At 39.4% G+C, this 12846-nt stretch overlaps 2 protein-coding genes across 3 annotated transcripts; both read left to right on the forward strand.

The window, feature by feature from the left end:
* The first annotated feature begins 1045 nt into the window (after positions 1-1045).
* Positions 1046-7974, forward strand: tmem106a (transmembrane protein 106A). 2 transcript variants are annotated; one of them, XM_004556775.3, is made up of 8 exons: positions 1046-1199; positions 2298-2461; positions 2780-2843; positions 2985-3138; positions 4716-4856; positions 4950-4993; positions 5116-5169; positions 7574-7974. In XM_004556775.3, exons 2-8 carry the CDS (start codon positions 2305-2307, stop codon positions 7683-7685), a joined length of 726 nt encoding a protein of 241 aa, XP_004556832.1. In that variant the 5' UTR covers positions 1046-1199; positions 2298-2304; the 3' UTR covers positions 7686-7974. The 2 variants fall into 2 exon arrangements, with proteins under 2 accessions (XP_004556832.1, XP_076743802.1); XM_076887687.1 differs by lacking the exon at positions 4716-4856.
* A 2118-nt stretch (positions 7975-10092) lies between these two features.
* Positions 10093-12569, forward strand: arl4d (ADP-ribosylation factor-like 4D). The gene is made up of 2 exons (XM_004556776.2): positions 10093-10221; positions 11156-12569. The coding sequence occupies exon 2, from the start codon at positions 11268-11270 to the stop codon at positions 11871-11873; it is 606 nt and encodes a 201-aa protein (XP_004556833.1). The 5' UTR covers positions 10093-10221; positions 11156-11267; the 3' UTR covers positions 11874-12569.
* The last annotated feature ends 277 nt before the right edge of the window (positions 12570-12846 follow it).

Here is a 12846-nt window from a genome sequence, read left to right on the forward strand (position 1 = left end):
AGAGAATATAGCATAAATAGGTTGTGTGTCTAGTGTGGGTGCTTAAAGGTGTAAATACACAACACAAACATACTGTTAAGCCCCAAATGATTCACCCGCCTGCCGTATTTAGGTTTAAAGTCATCTTGTGACATTTTGGAGTGTCCCGCCTTACTCTGATAGAGAATCTGCAGGGAGTTGGAGATTATGGTGTTGACAAAGACGCCTTCCAGCCAAATCCCAGAAGAAACCTGCAAAAAGCTGGTCAGCAGTTTTAAAATTGGTTTCAATGCTTGAACACCAATAAAACTTTTCCACTGATTATTGAGAAGAGTATAAATAATTTTCTAATTGCCATTTTTACTCCTTTTACATTGTTCTGTTGTATTTTGAGAGATACCTGCCTTGTTTCCTACCTGTTTCTTGTTTAAATTTAAATCTCTACTAGAATCTAGATCTTTCACAATAATTTGGGGCTCATTTTATTACATTTAGGCTATGTTTTTATTATGAATTCCTGCGGTCTGTCTAGCTACAGAAATGTGTTTTACTAGACGAAAATAGGGAGTTGTTTGTACTCAGAAAGGTGTATTTTTGTTTCCAGCAGACAACTTTTGGAGATGTACAACAATCAGGGCAAATGACATTTTTACAGGACGTCAGTCTGCTTGTTGAAGAAGTGTTATATTGAGTATTAAAGTTTATATGAATCGAGTTTACACGTGATTATCCTCTTATTGGGCAAAACGTCCTCGGTTTGAGATAATCCGAAACCACGTGAGAACAAGAAATGTAAATCATTTCCTGTTGTAACCCACAAACTGAACGGTAATGTGTTTCACAAAAGTAAAACGTCACTATTCCACGTCTAGTTGTTTGGAGCTGGATCCGGTCTCCGTGCCCAGTGCGCGCTCCCGACGCAGGGGAAACAAATTCGGTCGTGAGTAACGACCATGGCACGACACAACGTTAAAGATAGTTCACGTTAGCTGATATGCAAATTATTGTGGTATGATAGTAGGGCTGGATAATAGCACATGTGATCAGGAAATGAGTGACACATAAAAAGACAAGGAAGTGTTGCACTCAGTACATTGTGTGTATATGAAGCAGCTGCACCACGGTCTTAATGTAGCTTCTGAAAAAGCTGAATCATAAAGGAGCTAGCAGCGTTAATGTGCTCATCCTGAATGATATTTGGACTTATTGTGAGCTGTGAGGTGAGTTTGCAGAGGATGAGGTTTTTAACTTAATTTGTATTGCATATAAAATTGTGATTTTGTTAAATTAATAATACATTTAATAATTTTAGACTTCAGAATCATCCATTACGTTTAGGAGTAATACTTTCAGTCGTTTATTTCTTAATTAGTGTTTAAATACTTGTTTACACTCAAGCCTTGCACAGTAACGATCAGTCTTTCATATACAGCAGATACAATTTGTAATCTTCACTCACAGAAAACTGAATAAACCATTTTATTGTATTTCAAATAATTTTCTTCACTTATCTAGTTGATTATATCTAAAGTTTATAGAGTCACAGGATACTGAGTAATAGAACAAGCTATTTGCATTTTCATATAGAAATAAGTTTAAAATATGTAATTTAAAGGCAAAAATTGTAATTCATATTCAGCTTATGACTGAGTACAAACTGTTTCTAAAACACAGAGCACACTGTTGTTTTAGTGTGGCTTTATGGAGACTTCCTGCATACTTGTGCCTCCGCAGGACAGCACAAACCAAACACAACAAACCAGTTTAACATCTGTCATCTGAGTTCAAATGTCTTGACTTCTTCCTATCTATCTATCTATCTATCTATCTATCTATCTATCTATCTATCTATCTATCTATCTATCTATCTATCTATCTATCTATCTATCTATCTATCTATATGTTATGACTGTGTAGTGTCAGTCTTGACCACCATCTGTTTACTAGAGGCAACCAATCAGAGAAAGGTTAGTTGAAAGTTGGTTTTGTCATGTGAATTGAGGGTCTTCAGGAAGGCCTGGTATAATGATTTTGAACTTCAAAAGCTACTCTAGTACAAATAAGCATAAAAAGCATTGTTTAAAACGGAGACAGGAAACATAAAAGTAATTCAGGGAGGTTCTGATCACTCCCACACTGTAGATTCTGCTCACATCCTAACATGAATTGCAGTAATAAGCATCATTTATTGGTCATTTCAAGGTTTGTGAGGGAGGTGAGTAACAGCTGACTGGGCAACAGTCACTGCTGTTTACTGCGAGTTATAAACTGTGGTTTTTGCCCTTTTAACATGCTCTTTACTGGATGTTTTCTTTCAGGAGTGCTATGGTGGCACAGCAGCAAAATAAAGGAGATCCTGATGTAACAAAAAAGATGGAGAAGGTGAAAGGAATGAAGCACTTTCCTCCATATGGTAGCATGGATGAAAACACAACAGGGGACAACTGCCCCACATGCCGTGGCACTGGCCGAATCCCCAGAGGTTGGCCTTTTTTTGTGAAGAAAAATCTGCTTTTATCTGTCTTTATTGTCAATTTTCCACTGTTTTAACTGGAGTTTTAAGGCTTTGACATCATTGTCTGCTGAATGCTTCCCATGCGTGATAAAAACTAGAGGAACCAGTCGTGAAAAACTGACACAGTGTTTACTTCTTCTTCTCCAAATTACTTTCATTTCACATTTAATAGCAAGTTGACTGAAGGAGTCTTAAAAACATGGCTATGTGCTGGTGTCAGCTAAGATACTTTCACATCATTTCTGTGGTAAGAACAAAACCTTTATTTCCATCTTGTACTGGCAGGACAAGAAGACCAGCTCGTTGCCGTCATACCGTGTAATGATGTAAGGCTGAAACCCAGACGCACGTAAGGAGTATAGCAGTACATGAATGTGTGTGTGTGAGGGGTGCTTTTACAGTTTTGAACAAGCGAGTTAGAAATATTTTTGTGTTTATGGTTTGCACTGTTGCTCTATTTAAAATGTAATTTTGCATATCCCTGTTTCAGGAAGCTGCATGTCTGCATCTCCATGGGCCTGTGTCTCCTTATTTGCTGTCTGATCCTCTTTTTCCTCTTCCCACGGAGTGTCACCCTCACCCCAGTGTCTGTACAATCAGTCACAGTATACTTCATCCCAGATGAAGTTAAAATGGACGTCACAGTAAGTAATTTGAAAATCACTCTGCTCAACAGTAGTTTTGGTGTTACAGTAACCAAAAAACACTGTATGCAGCCAAACATCTGGGCAGCACTTAATGTTTCTAGGTGGGCATTAGCATCCCAGTTGTGAGGCTAATCAGAGATAGTCCGATAATTCAAATGATGACTGGCTTGATCACTGTTTTTGAGATACCACAAAGTCAGTTTAGTTAAATTTTAAATATGGGCATGTGAAAAAACAATGTTTTCACAGGACACTGTGCAGTTTTGGCAGTTTGCAGCCCTGGAGCAGTGCTACAATCTACAATCATTCCAGAAGTTTATTTCCCAGCAAATTCATCACATTTGACTATGCAATGCTAACAGGAATTGCCAAAAAAATCCAAGAGCTAAATCTCAGACTCTATAGACTGCAGTTAGCATGTTAAATATTAAAGTTCATGACAGTAAATTAGAAAAATATGAGTTGTTCCCAGGAGAAAACCTATTCTCTGTGACCAGAACATGGCAACATGTCTTGAGTTAAGATTTAAGACTCCTAGAACAATGTCCTTTTGCTAGATGCACAACTTGGGCCAAATTCAGTCGCACAACAAGACAATGATCCCAAACACACCAGCAGATCTACAGCAGAATAGATGAAAAAGAAAACATTTAGGTGTCGCAGTGGCCTAGTCAAAGTCCTCAACCTGACTGAAATGTTGTGGGAGGAGCTTAAGAGAGCTGAGCATAAACAAATGCCTTCAAACCTCAATGAACTGAATAAAAAATGTAAGTTGGGGTTTGTGAATATCTGCCCAGCTTAATTAAGTGTAACTAATAAACTACAGTATATATATGCTTGTCTGCTTTGATGACAGACTTCCTCCTATTACTGTGGATTTGTCATGCAGTGTCTCTGCCCTCTTTTACCCACATCTCTGCAAATCTGTGGACAAAGGAAGGAGGTGACCTCTGAACCTTCTGCCATGATAAACATTAGGCAACTGGATTTTGAGAGTCAATAAATATCTGAAAATGACTCACCTTTGTAACATGTTTTAAAATAACATGAACGTCAAGTTCTAACTGATGACTCATGTATGTCCTGCAGACGTTGCTTCCCATTATAGCTGTTGCACCATCGGTTGCATTAGACTATGGCTACAGGAGCTATGCTAAACCCTGATTGGCTCTAAGCATGCTTTTTTTTAATCTCTGAAAATGGACATTAGAAAATGGGACTGACAGTTTTGAAGTTGGGATTAATATTTCTGAATTCTTGGTGACCGATTCTATATAAAAATATGTAGAATTAGTTGGAAACAAGCAGCATAACATAACTAGTGTGTGTTAACAAGTGGAGGTCCCTCATACATAGTTGTAAACGAGTTAAGCCATATTTTTACAACCACATTTTTTATTGCCTCTATCAAAACACTATCCACAAAGAAGCACTTGCGTTGCATTCACATGACAGATGGTACAGTAGGTCACTGCCCCACTTAGATGGTGGGGCACTTAAAATTCCCAGACACTTTTTAATAATGCACAGGTGTGTCGGTTGCACTTGACTTGTGGATTTTTTTCCTTTTGCAGAATCTCATCAACATCACCAACACTAACTACTATTCAGTTCAGATTGTCGACTTCAGCATTCAGGCTGTGGTTGGTCAAACAGTCATGGGAAAGAACAAGATCACTAATATGACCGCAATCGAGCCCAGATCACTGAAATCTGTAAGCTTCAGACTGGATAACAGGTCCTGTTGATATCCAGCATTTATCATGTGTTTAACATCTTATCTCTGTGTCCTCTGATATAATTTACAGAATGTAATTTCAGTTGGCCTGGATATTAAAGATGAAGGCATAGCGTAAGAAAGAAATCTTTGTTCTCAGCACATAACATCAAAAAACATCTCAAGATAAAAACTATTAGAGTCCATTGTTGTTGTTTAAATGTCTGACTTCAGCACAACTTGTTCATGTCTTTCAGCTCTTACTGCAAGTCAAGCAGCATCAAGATTCACACCTTATTTCTGGAGCTTCAGTAAGTGTCAACCTCTGTCAGCGGAAGAGGCAGAGACACTTTTGAGTTTTTTAAACCCACAATGTTAAAAGCTTCACTTTTCCGCTGTGCACAAAAACCACAACCACAAAATTATTTTTCTTCACAAAGCCAAAGTCGAATCTTTTAATCTGAAGGACATGAAAGGTCTTCCTGGAAGTCCAGTTTTTCCTTTGAAATTCAGTGAACTTGGAATTAAACCACAGGACAGTCACAGTGCTGCTATTGAGGAGCTGCTTTTTACCTTAAATGCGTTCGAGAGAAATGTGCTCATTCAGTGATTTCAGTGGCTCAGAACTTTGATGCTAACTGGACTAATTAAGAGACAGGTAGCACAGTGGTGTGGTGGCAAGAATGTCCTATGTTTGAATCTACCGGCTAACCAGGACCTTTCTGTGTGGGGAGATTCGTGGGTTTAGGTTAATTTATGATTTGAAACTGGCGGTGGGTGTGAATGGTTGTGCGCTTGTCTGTTAGCTGTGTGAGAAAATGGTGAATTGTCCAGATGTGTACCTTATGATATTCTGGGGTGGGCTCCAGCCCCCTCGCGTACTACCCTGAGTTTCATAAATAGATGGAAAGAATAAAGTTCAAATAGATTGTACTGACTACATGTACATGTTGTTTTTAAGTTGCTTAAAAAAAGGAAACCAAACAGCATTCGTCACAGTCATGGTCATGGTCATCAACAATATTCATGTAGGCATTTAAATGGTGCTTGATTGTTACCAAGGGGCCCAAAGTATAACAAGAAACTATCCTCTACACCACTGTGTTGATATAAGTCAGGATGGATCCATGCGTTCATCCTTTCATGTTGTTTACACCAAATTGTGACTCTACCACGTGAATGTAACAGCAGGAACCGAAACTCATCAGACCAGGCAATGTTTTTCCTCTGTGGTCCAATTTTGGTGGGAATGGTAGCCTCAGTTTCCCGTTCTCAGTTAAACTCCAGTGTGGATTGTGCCACACTGGGTAGCAGGGTAGCTCGGTAGCACACCTTTTGGGCTGCTGTGGTATCCCATCTGCTTCAATATGTGGTCTGTTGCACAGTCAGAGGTGCCTTCATGCACACCTTGGTTGATTTTAACGAATGATTTTGAATTACAGCTCTCTTCCAGTCTGACCATTTGTCTCTGGCGTGTGGCAGTAAAAAGGCATTTTCATCTATAGAACTGCTGCTCACTTGATATTTTCTCATTTTTCAACCATTCTCTGTAAACCTTACAGATGTTCATTTAAAAAAAATCCTAGTAACATCTGGCTCCAACAAATATGCCACATTCAAAGCAACTTGTTCAGATGTTGGTGGCTCCGTAGTGTAGTGGTTTACAAATTCACCCGAGTAACAGATCCTCCGTTTAATCCTGGGAAGAGACAGAAATTCCTTTGGGGAGATTTGGCATAAAAAAGAAATCTGCCAACTTAAAACATATGGAGCTACCTGCTGTGAGAAGCCTTGTGAATAAGGGAGCATCTTAAAGCAGCTTTCTTCTATATTCTGATGCTCAATGTGAACTTCAGCAGGTCATCTTAACCATGTCCACATGCTTAAATGCTGTTGTGATATTGGGTCAAAGAGCAGTTGAACATTTGTACTGAAAAAAGTGACTGATGAGTGTATTTTCGAGCATTTTTCAGTCCTCACCACTTCATAAGAACGAGAGCTATCCACAGGAATCACATTTTTGCTCAGCATTTGAGCATCAGTAACGTGCGATATATCGCAGTTTCAACAGCAAAAATGCACCAACTTAATGTCTGTGATGTACAGAAACAGACAAAAAGCATTGGTAATCTGGGTGACGTTTTCTGATAATTCACTGCAGACACCTTTGAAAAGTGAATGCAAAGTATCATGTCACTGTGTGGGATAGGTGGCTGTTCAAAACAAGCTGCAGAAAATGAAAACTCTTCCTTTTATGTACATTTTGGATCCTTCTGTGCAAAAATAATTTCTTATATAGTCCTATTTTGACACTCTGGATTTTGGTATTTTAATGAAGGCATGCAAAATACCAAAGTTTGTGCCCTAGAAAAAGAATCAGCTGATTCTTAGGATGGTCATGTGGGGTTTTATTTCATCTTAGATCTGTTTGATTTGTTTGGAAAGACTCACGAGCTGGTTGCTAGCTTTGTCTGTCAGCTGTTTATTGCTGGCTACGCAGAGCACAGCGGGTTTATTGCAGCTCTTTTGGCTGATGTGGCTGAAAACAAAGCCAATGAGAGAATCATTTTGGATGTAACAGCTAAAAGACACTAAAATGCTCCTAGCGTTGAAGGGAACGCCCATCAATAAACCCAGAATTATAACGAAGTCAAAAAAAATTAGCACAGACGTGAAATATGAAAATGTAACAAAGATGTTTTTTTCTTTTTTCAGAATGACAATGAATATTTCGTATCTCTCGCACACGGAGCAGCTGTCCGTGGAGACCTTTGAGTATATTGACTGTGGCACCAATTCAACAATTCCACATCCTGTGAGAATATGACTTCAGTGTACTGAATCTGCAGTTTATACACGATAACTGCTCTCTGTTGTTTTAACACATAATAAGACTTTAAATTAATCACTACAGTGTTAAATATTGACGCTTCAAACATGCATATGTGTAAAATGCACAATTTGTGAAATGTAAAAATGATTTTGAAGTCATACCAATTTTAAATTGTCTTTAAATTTGTGTGTGTGCACGCGACCACGTGTGTACTACTGTGTTGACCATAAATCTCCTTATTGTTGGTCATTTGCACTTTATTAAACCATGAAGGTTAATGTTACATATTATATGTTTTCATTTTTCCCTCATTCATTGCTTCTTCATGATATTTTAAACACTAGGGTGTGAGCAGGTTGTCTTGAGGTCAGCTTTCCATTGTCACACTATAGTGCATATTTATATCGCTAACTTAAAAATTTTAATACAGAAAAATATGCAGGTAAAATGTTTAATTTCTAAACTTAGAAGCATAAACCAAAGTTACAATCTCGTTTTAAGGTCTTGTGTGATAGTCCTTGGACAGTCATGTGACAGTCACATGGCTCTGTGCAGTCCTGTGAAACCTTTACTGCTTTGATAGGAACTGAGAGGGAAGCAGTAGCAGCTGGGTGCTGCTAATCAAATGCATCTGATTAACTGATCATCAGCAAGTGTGACCAGCTTTATAAAAGAAGACGTTTTGGCTGTTTTCTGGTCTGAAGCAATCAGGTGTGTGTTATCACAATGGCACTAAGGAAAGACAATTGTTGCTGCCTACAAAACTGGAGAGAATTATAAGGTCAGTCCATCATTCTATAGTGAGAAAGATTATTCATAAGTGGAAAACACTGTGGACAACTGACAATATTTCTAGGACTGGACATCCCAGGAAATTAATCCCAAGCTCAGACCGCGCAGCATTCAGAGAAACTGCAAAAGTGCCAAGAGCTACATCCCAGACTCAGCAGGGCTCAGTTAACATGTTAAAAGTATGATAGTAAAATTAGAGACATACTTATTAAGTATGACCGGTCTGGAAGGGTTTCTAGAAGAAATCGATTTAAAAAACAACACTGCAGCACAGCTTAGGTTTGCAAAGTTACATTTGAAGAAAACCACAAGACTTCAGGAACATTGTGCTTTTTACAGACGAGACCGAAGTGGAGATGTTTGGTTACAATTCAGAGTGCAGAGTTGAACCAAAACCAAACACAGCACATCGGCACAAAGATCTCATACCCACTGTCAGCACGGTGGTGGAGGGGTTATGTCTTGGGTTTGTTTTGGAGCCATTGGACCTGAGCACCATCAGTGAGTCCACCATGAACTTCTCTGTATACCAACATATTCTAGAGTCAAATGCGGGGTCATGTGTCCAAGCTACTGTATCACAGGGCGTACTTAGTTATTTACCCATCATTGTTATTTCATCTGCTGTTCTCCGAATCCTTTTGGTTTTAGTGAGTATGCTTTTTGTCATGTTTTTAACTAGAGTTAATTAAAAAGTATAAATTGTCTAAATATGTACAATAAAAATATATGTTTTTTTCACTTTCCAAACCCAGTGTCCGCCCTACCTACAGTAAGTCACCAATATTTTTCTCCTGCTCTGTCATTGACTCTACACAAGGTGGACCCAAAGTATCATTGCAGAGTGATACTCTATGGGCACACACTTCACGCAGTAGTATGACATGCAAATATTATGGCACTCTGGAGTCTCTGTAAGTTAATGGTCTAACCTGAACCACTGCAAGTGTGAAAATTCCAGTAAAACCAATAAATACTCAATTGTATTTTGTAACAGTACTGCTGTTACTGGGGTGGGGATCAGACCAATACATGTGAAGATATTTCTCGAGCTAGTTAACTAGCAAGTTGTTTGAAATCATTAATTTAACCAGGTTGTTCCACTGACCTCTTTTTGTCAAATGAGACCCATTAACAAGAGGCAGGTAGATTAAAAAACATATAATACATGTAAAATGCATGCCCACAAATTCTGAAAAGCATATGCAAGACTTTTTGCAGACACACAAATGACCATTTCAAATGTTTTGGTTATGTTTAATGTGAGATTTACAGCAAACTTTGTCATCTGTTATAACACCCAGGAATTGAATTTTATTCACTCTATGTTCACAACCTCTTAAGACTAAAGGAATGTGGTCAAACTCACTCGTGTATTTGAAATTACACTTGTTCTTCTTGTGTAGATGTTTTATGAATGCATTTTCACTTGCTCACACTTGAAGAAAGAGTAACACTGGGGGGTGTTTTACTGTAATAATTTTTATATGCACGTTATTATGCATCAGTGTTTGCTGGTCATGACACCCCGAATGCACGCAATTCACTGCTGCACCAGCAGGGGGCGCGGAGCAGCAACCCTCCAGGTGGCCGTGACGTCACCGGGCTTAAGGTGCCGTGCGCTCGAGTCTCTCCGGAGCTTCTCAGTGCTGCTGGAGGAGAACACGAAGATCGCTTGTTGTGAACTATGGCCGTGTTTATCGCTTGTGGATGATGATTTCACCGAACATCTAAAAAGGTAGGAAGGTTTTTAAATATGCAGAGGAGAGGTCAGGCTCGGTTTTCAATGCTGGGATTCGTGCAGGCTCTGCAAACTGCATGCATGTTTTATTTTCCTATCCTATCCAATCAATCCAATATATCAGGATTCCTACAAGCTCAATAGGTAGACGATGTTGAAGTTCTTAAATTTATTTGCGGTATATCGATCAGGATAAACACGTCGTCACATGAGGTAGATAGTGAGATTTCATGCAGGAGAGGGAGAAAACTGGAGAAAAAGGTGGATTATTCCTCATACACACACACAGACACACATATATACACACAGTCATACAACGAGGTTATAAAAACATCTGTCAATAAACATGACAGGGCAATGCTTGTGCAAGCTGAGTACAGAAAGTCTTTGCACACTGTATTATTTTTTTTTTTTTTTGGGGGGGGGGGGGGGGGGAGGTCAAAGTAAAAAATAAAAACAAAAAAACAAGATAAAACCTGCCCTTGTAAACATGTAATGGTTTTATTTAGTCCAAACAGCAGCTGTTTGATGGGTATCAGGATGTCAACAACAACCGGATTAGTGCAGCTGAAGCAGTCCTTATAGGCAGTCAGCAGAGAGACCCCCTGAATACATGTTATCCATCGGCTGCATTCAAATCAATCTGGCCCAGGAAAAGCCCTTCAGGTTTAACAATCTTAAGAGGATTAACCCTTAGCAAATAAGAAACTACATTACCTCAGACACCAGTTAACTGATGTTTAGCTCTGTAATGTGGCACATTTATAGTTTGAAATCTAAAATTTCGAAGACACACACACTGCTATTGTAAAGTAAGCATCTCGGTAGTAGCGAAACATTTTAAGTGCAGCTTGGTTTGCAAACATTCCTTAAACACCCATTGTCTTTTAATTAAATGTTAACCCAGCCTGTGTGTGTGTGTTTTGATAAGGCCTCAAGCACCATCTGATCTTGGACAGGGACCAAATGCCAATCCACTGAGAACGGATTAAAACAGGAATCTTTCACCTCACCTAAGTAGGTGTGAATTGCTGGCTGGAGTCATGGGGAACCAGCTGACTGATATCGCTCCCAGCACGCCGTTCCTGCCAAGCTTCCAGTGCCTACACGTGGTCGTCATTGGCCTCGATTCGGCCGGAAAAACCTCTCTGCTCTACAGGCTCAAACTCAAGGAGTTTGTCAAAACAATCCCAACCAAGGGCTTCAACACAGAGAAGATCAAAGTGGCAGTTGGGGCATCTCGTGGAATAAACTTCCAGATTTGGGATGTGGGTGGGCAGGACAAGCTGCGTCCGCTCTGGAAGTCCTACACTCGCAGGACAGACGGGATGGTGTTTGTGGTGGACTCCACCGAGGTGGAGCGAATGGAGGAGGCCAAAGTGGAGCTCCATAAGATCACCCGCACGTCAGAGAATCAGGGAGTCCCGGTGCTAATTCTCGCCAACAAACAGGACCTGGACTCGGCCTTGTCTGTGAGCGAGGTGGAGAAGCTGCTCTCTGTTCATGAACTGAGCATGTACACGCTGTATCACGTGCAGAGCTGCAGCGCTGTGGACGGTCAGGGGCTCCAGCTGGGCTTGGAGAAACTCTATGAGATGATCCTGAAGAGGAAGAAGATGGTGAAGCACAACAGGAACAGGAAGAGATGAACTACCGGTTCACACTGTGGCCTTTATACACCAGAGATTTATACACTGCTCAGATGCTTCCAGGCTTAATGGTCCTCTTTAATGGGAAAGCAATTTGTGCCAACAAAACAACAATTACACACGGCCTGAGGGTCCGGAGAAATGGATTTGCTCATAATAACTGAAACAGTATTGACATTGTTTTTGTTCTGCAGCTGTCCTTAGACAGCTTATAGATTTAAGGAAACCTTGAAGCAGTTAGTCCTCACTAAGTGCTTTTCTACACTTGTTTTAAAGAAGATTTCTGAGAAGACACTTGCCTGCTCACTTTAGGACTCACAGAGGGCCACATTCCCATTTGATGAAGAAGATTTACTTAAAATGACGTTCTTATATTCCTCGAAAGGCTTGCACAGATTCTGTACCACTAAATTGCTGTTTTTCTTCCACAATGTACTGATCTTTTTTCAAAATATTTATTCAGTGTATATGTATTCGTACTGGACAGAGGCTCCTTTTTCTTTTTTGTAAATGAACAGCGTCCAGCGCTCACTTAGCACCAATGATATTTAGTTTAATTCCTAACAGATCCTAAGTGCATTCCCTTCATAGACACATATATATACAAATTTAGCTACCACTGTATAATTATACTGTTTTTACAAATTGTAATTTTTTTGTAAACTGAAGACTTAATAAACCTAGCACTGTACAGAACATACATTGCTATCTTTGTATTTTGAAGGTAGTTGATAGGAATGAGTTAAACCTTTTGGATTACATGGCACGCATAATCTCTCAGCTCTAAATTCACCTCAATATTGAGATTTTCTGGCCACTTCTACAGTGATATTTGAACATCATCTGTAGCCGTGACTTTAATGTCCAAGTGGATTCAGTGATCAAATCAAAATATTGCAGGTAACCTCAAAAAACACTCAGTGAAAACACATTTTATTGTAACTGATAATTAGATAAACTAATATTATTCATG

Source organism: Maylandia zebra, linkage group LG8 (genome assembly GCF_041146795.1).
Source record: "Maylandia zebra isolate NMK-2024a linkage group LG8, Mzebra_GT3a, whole genome shotgun sequence".
NCBI lineage: Eukaryota > Metazoa > Chordata > Actinopteri > Cichliformes > Cichlidae > Maylandia > Maylandia zebra.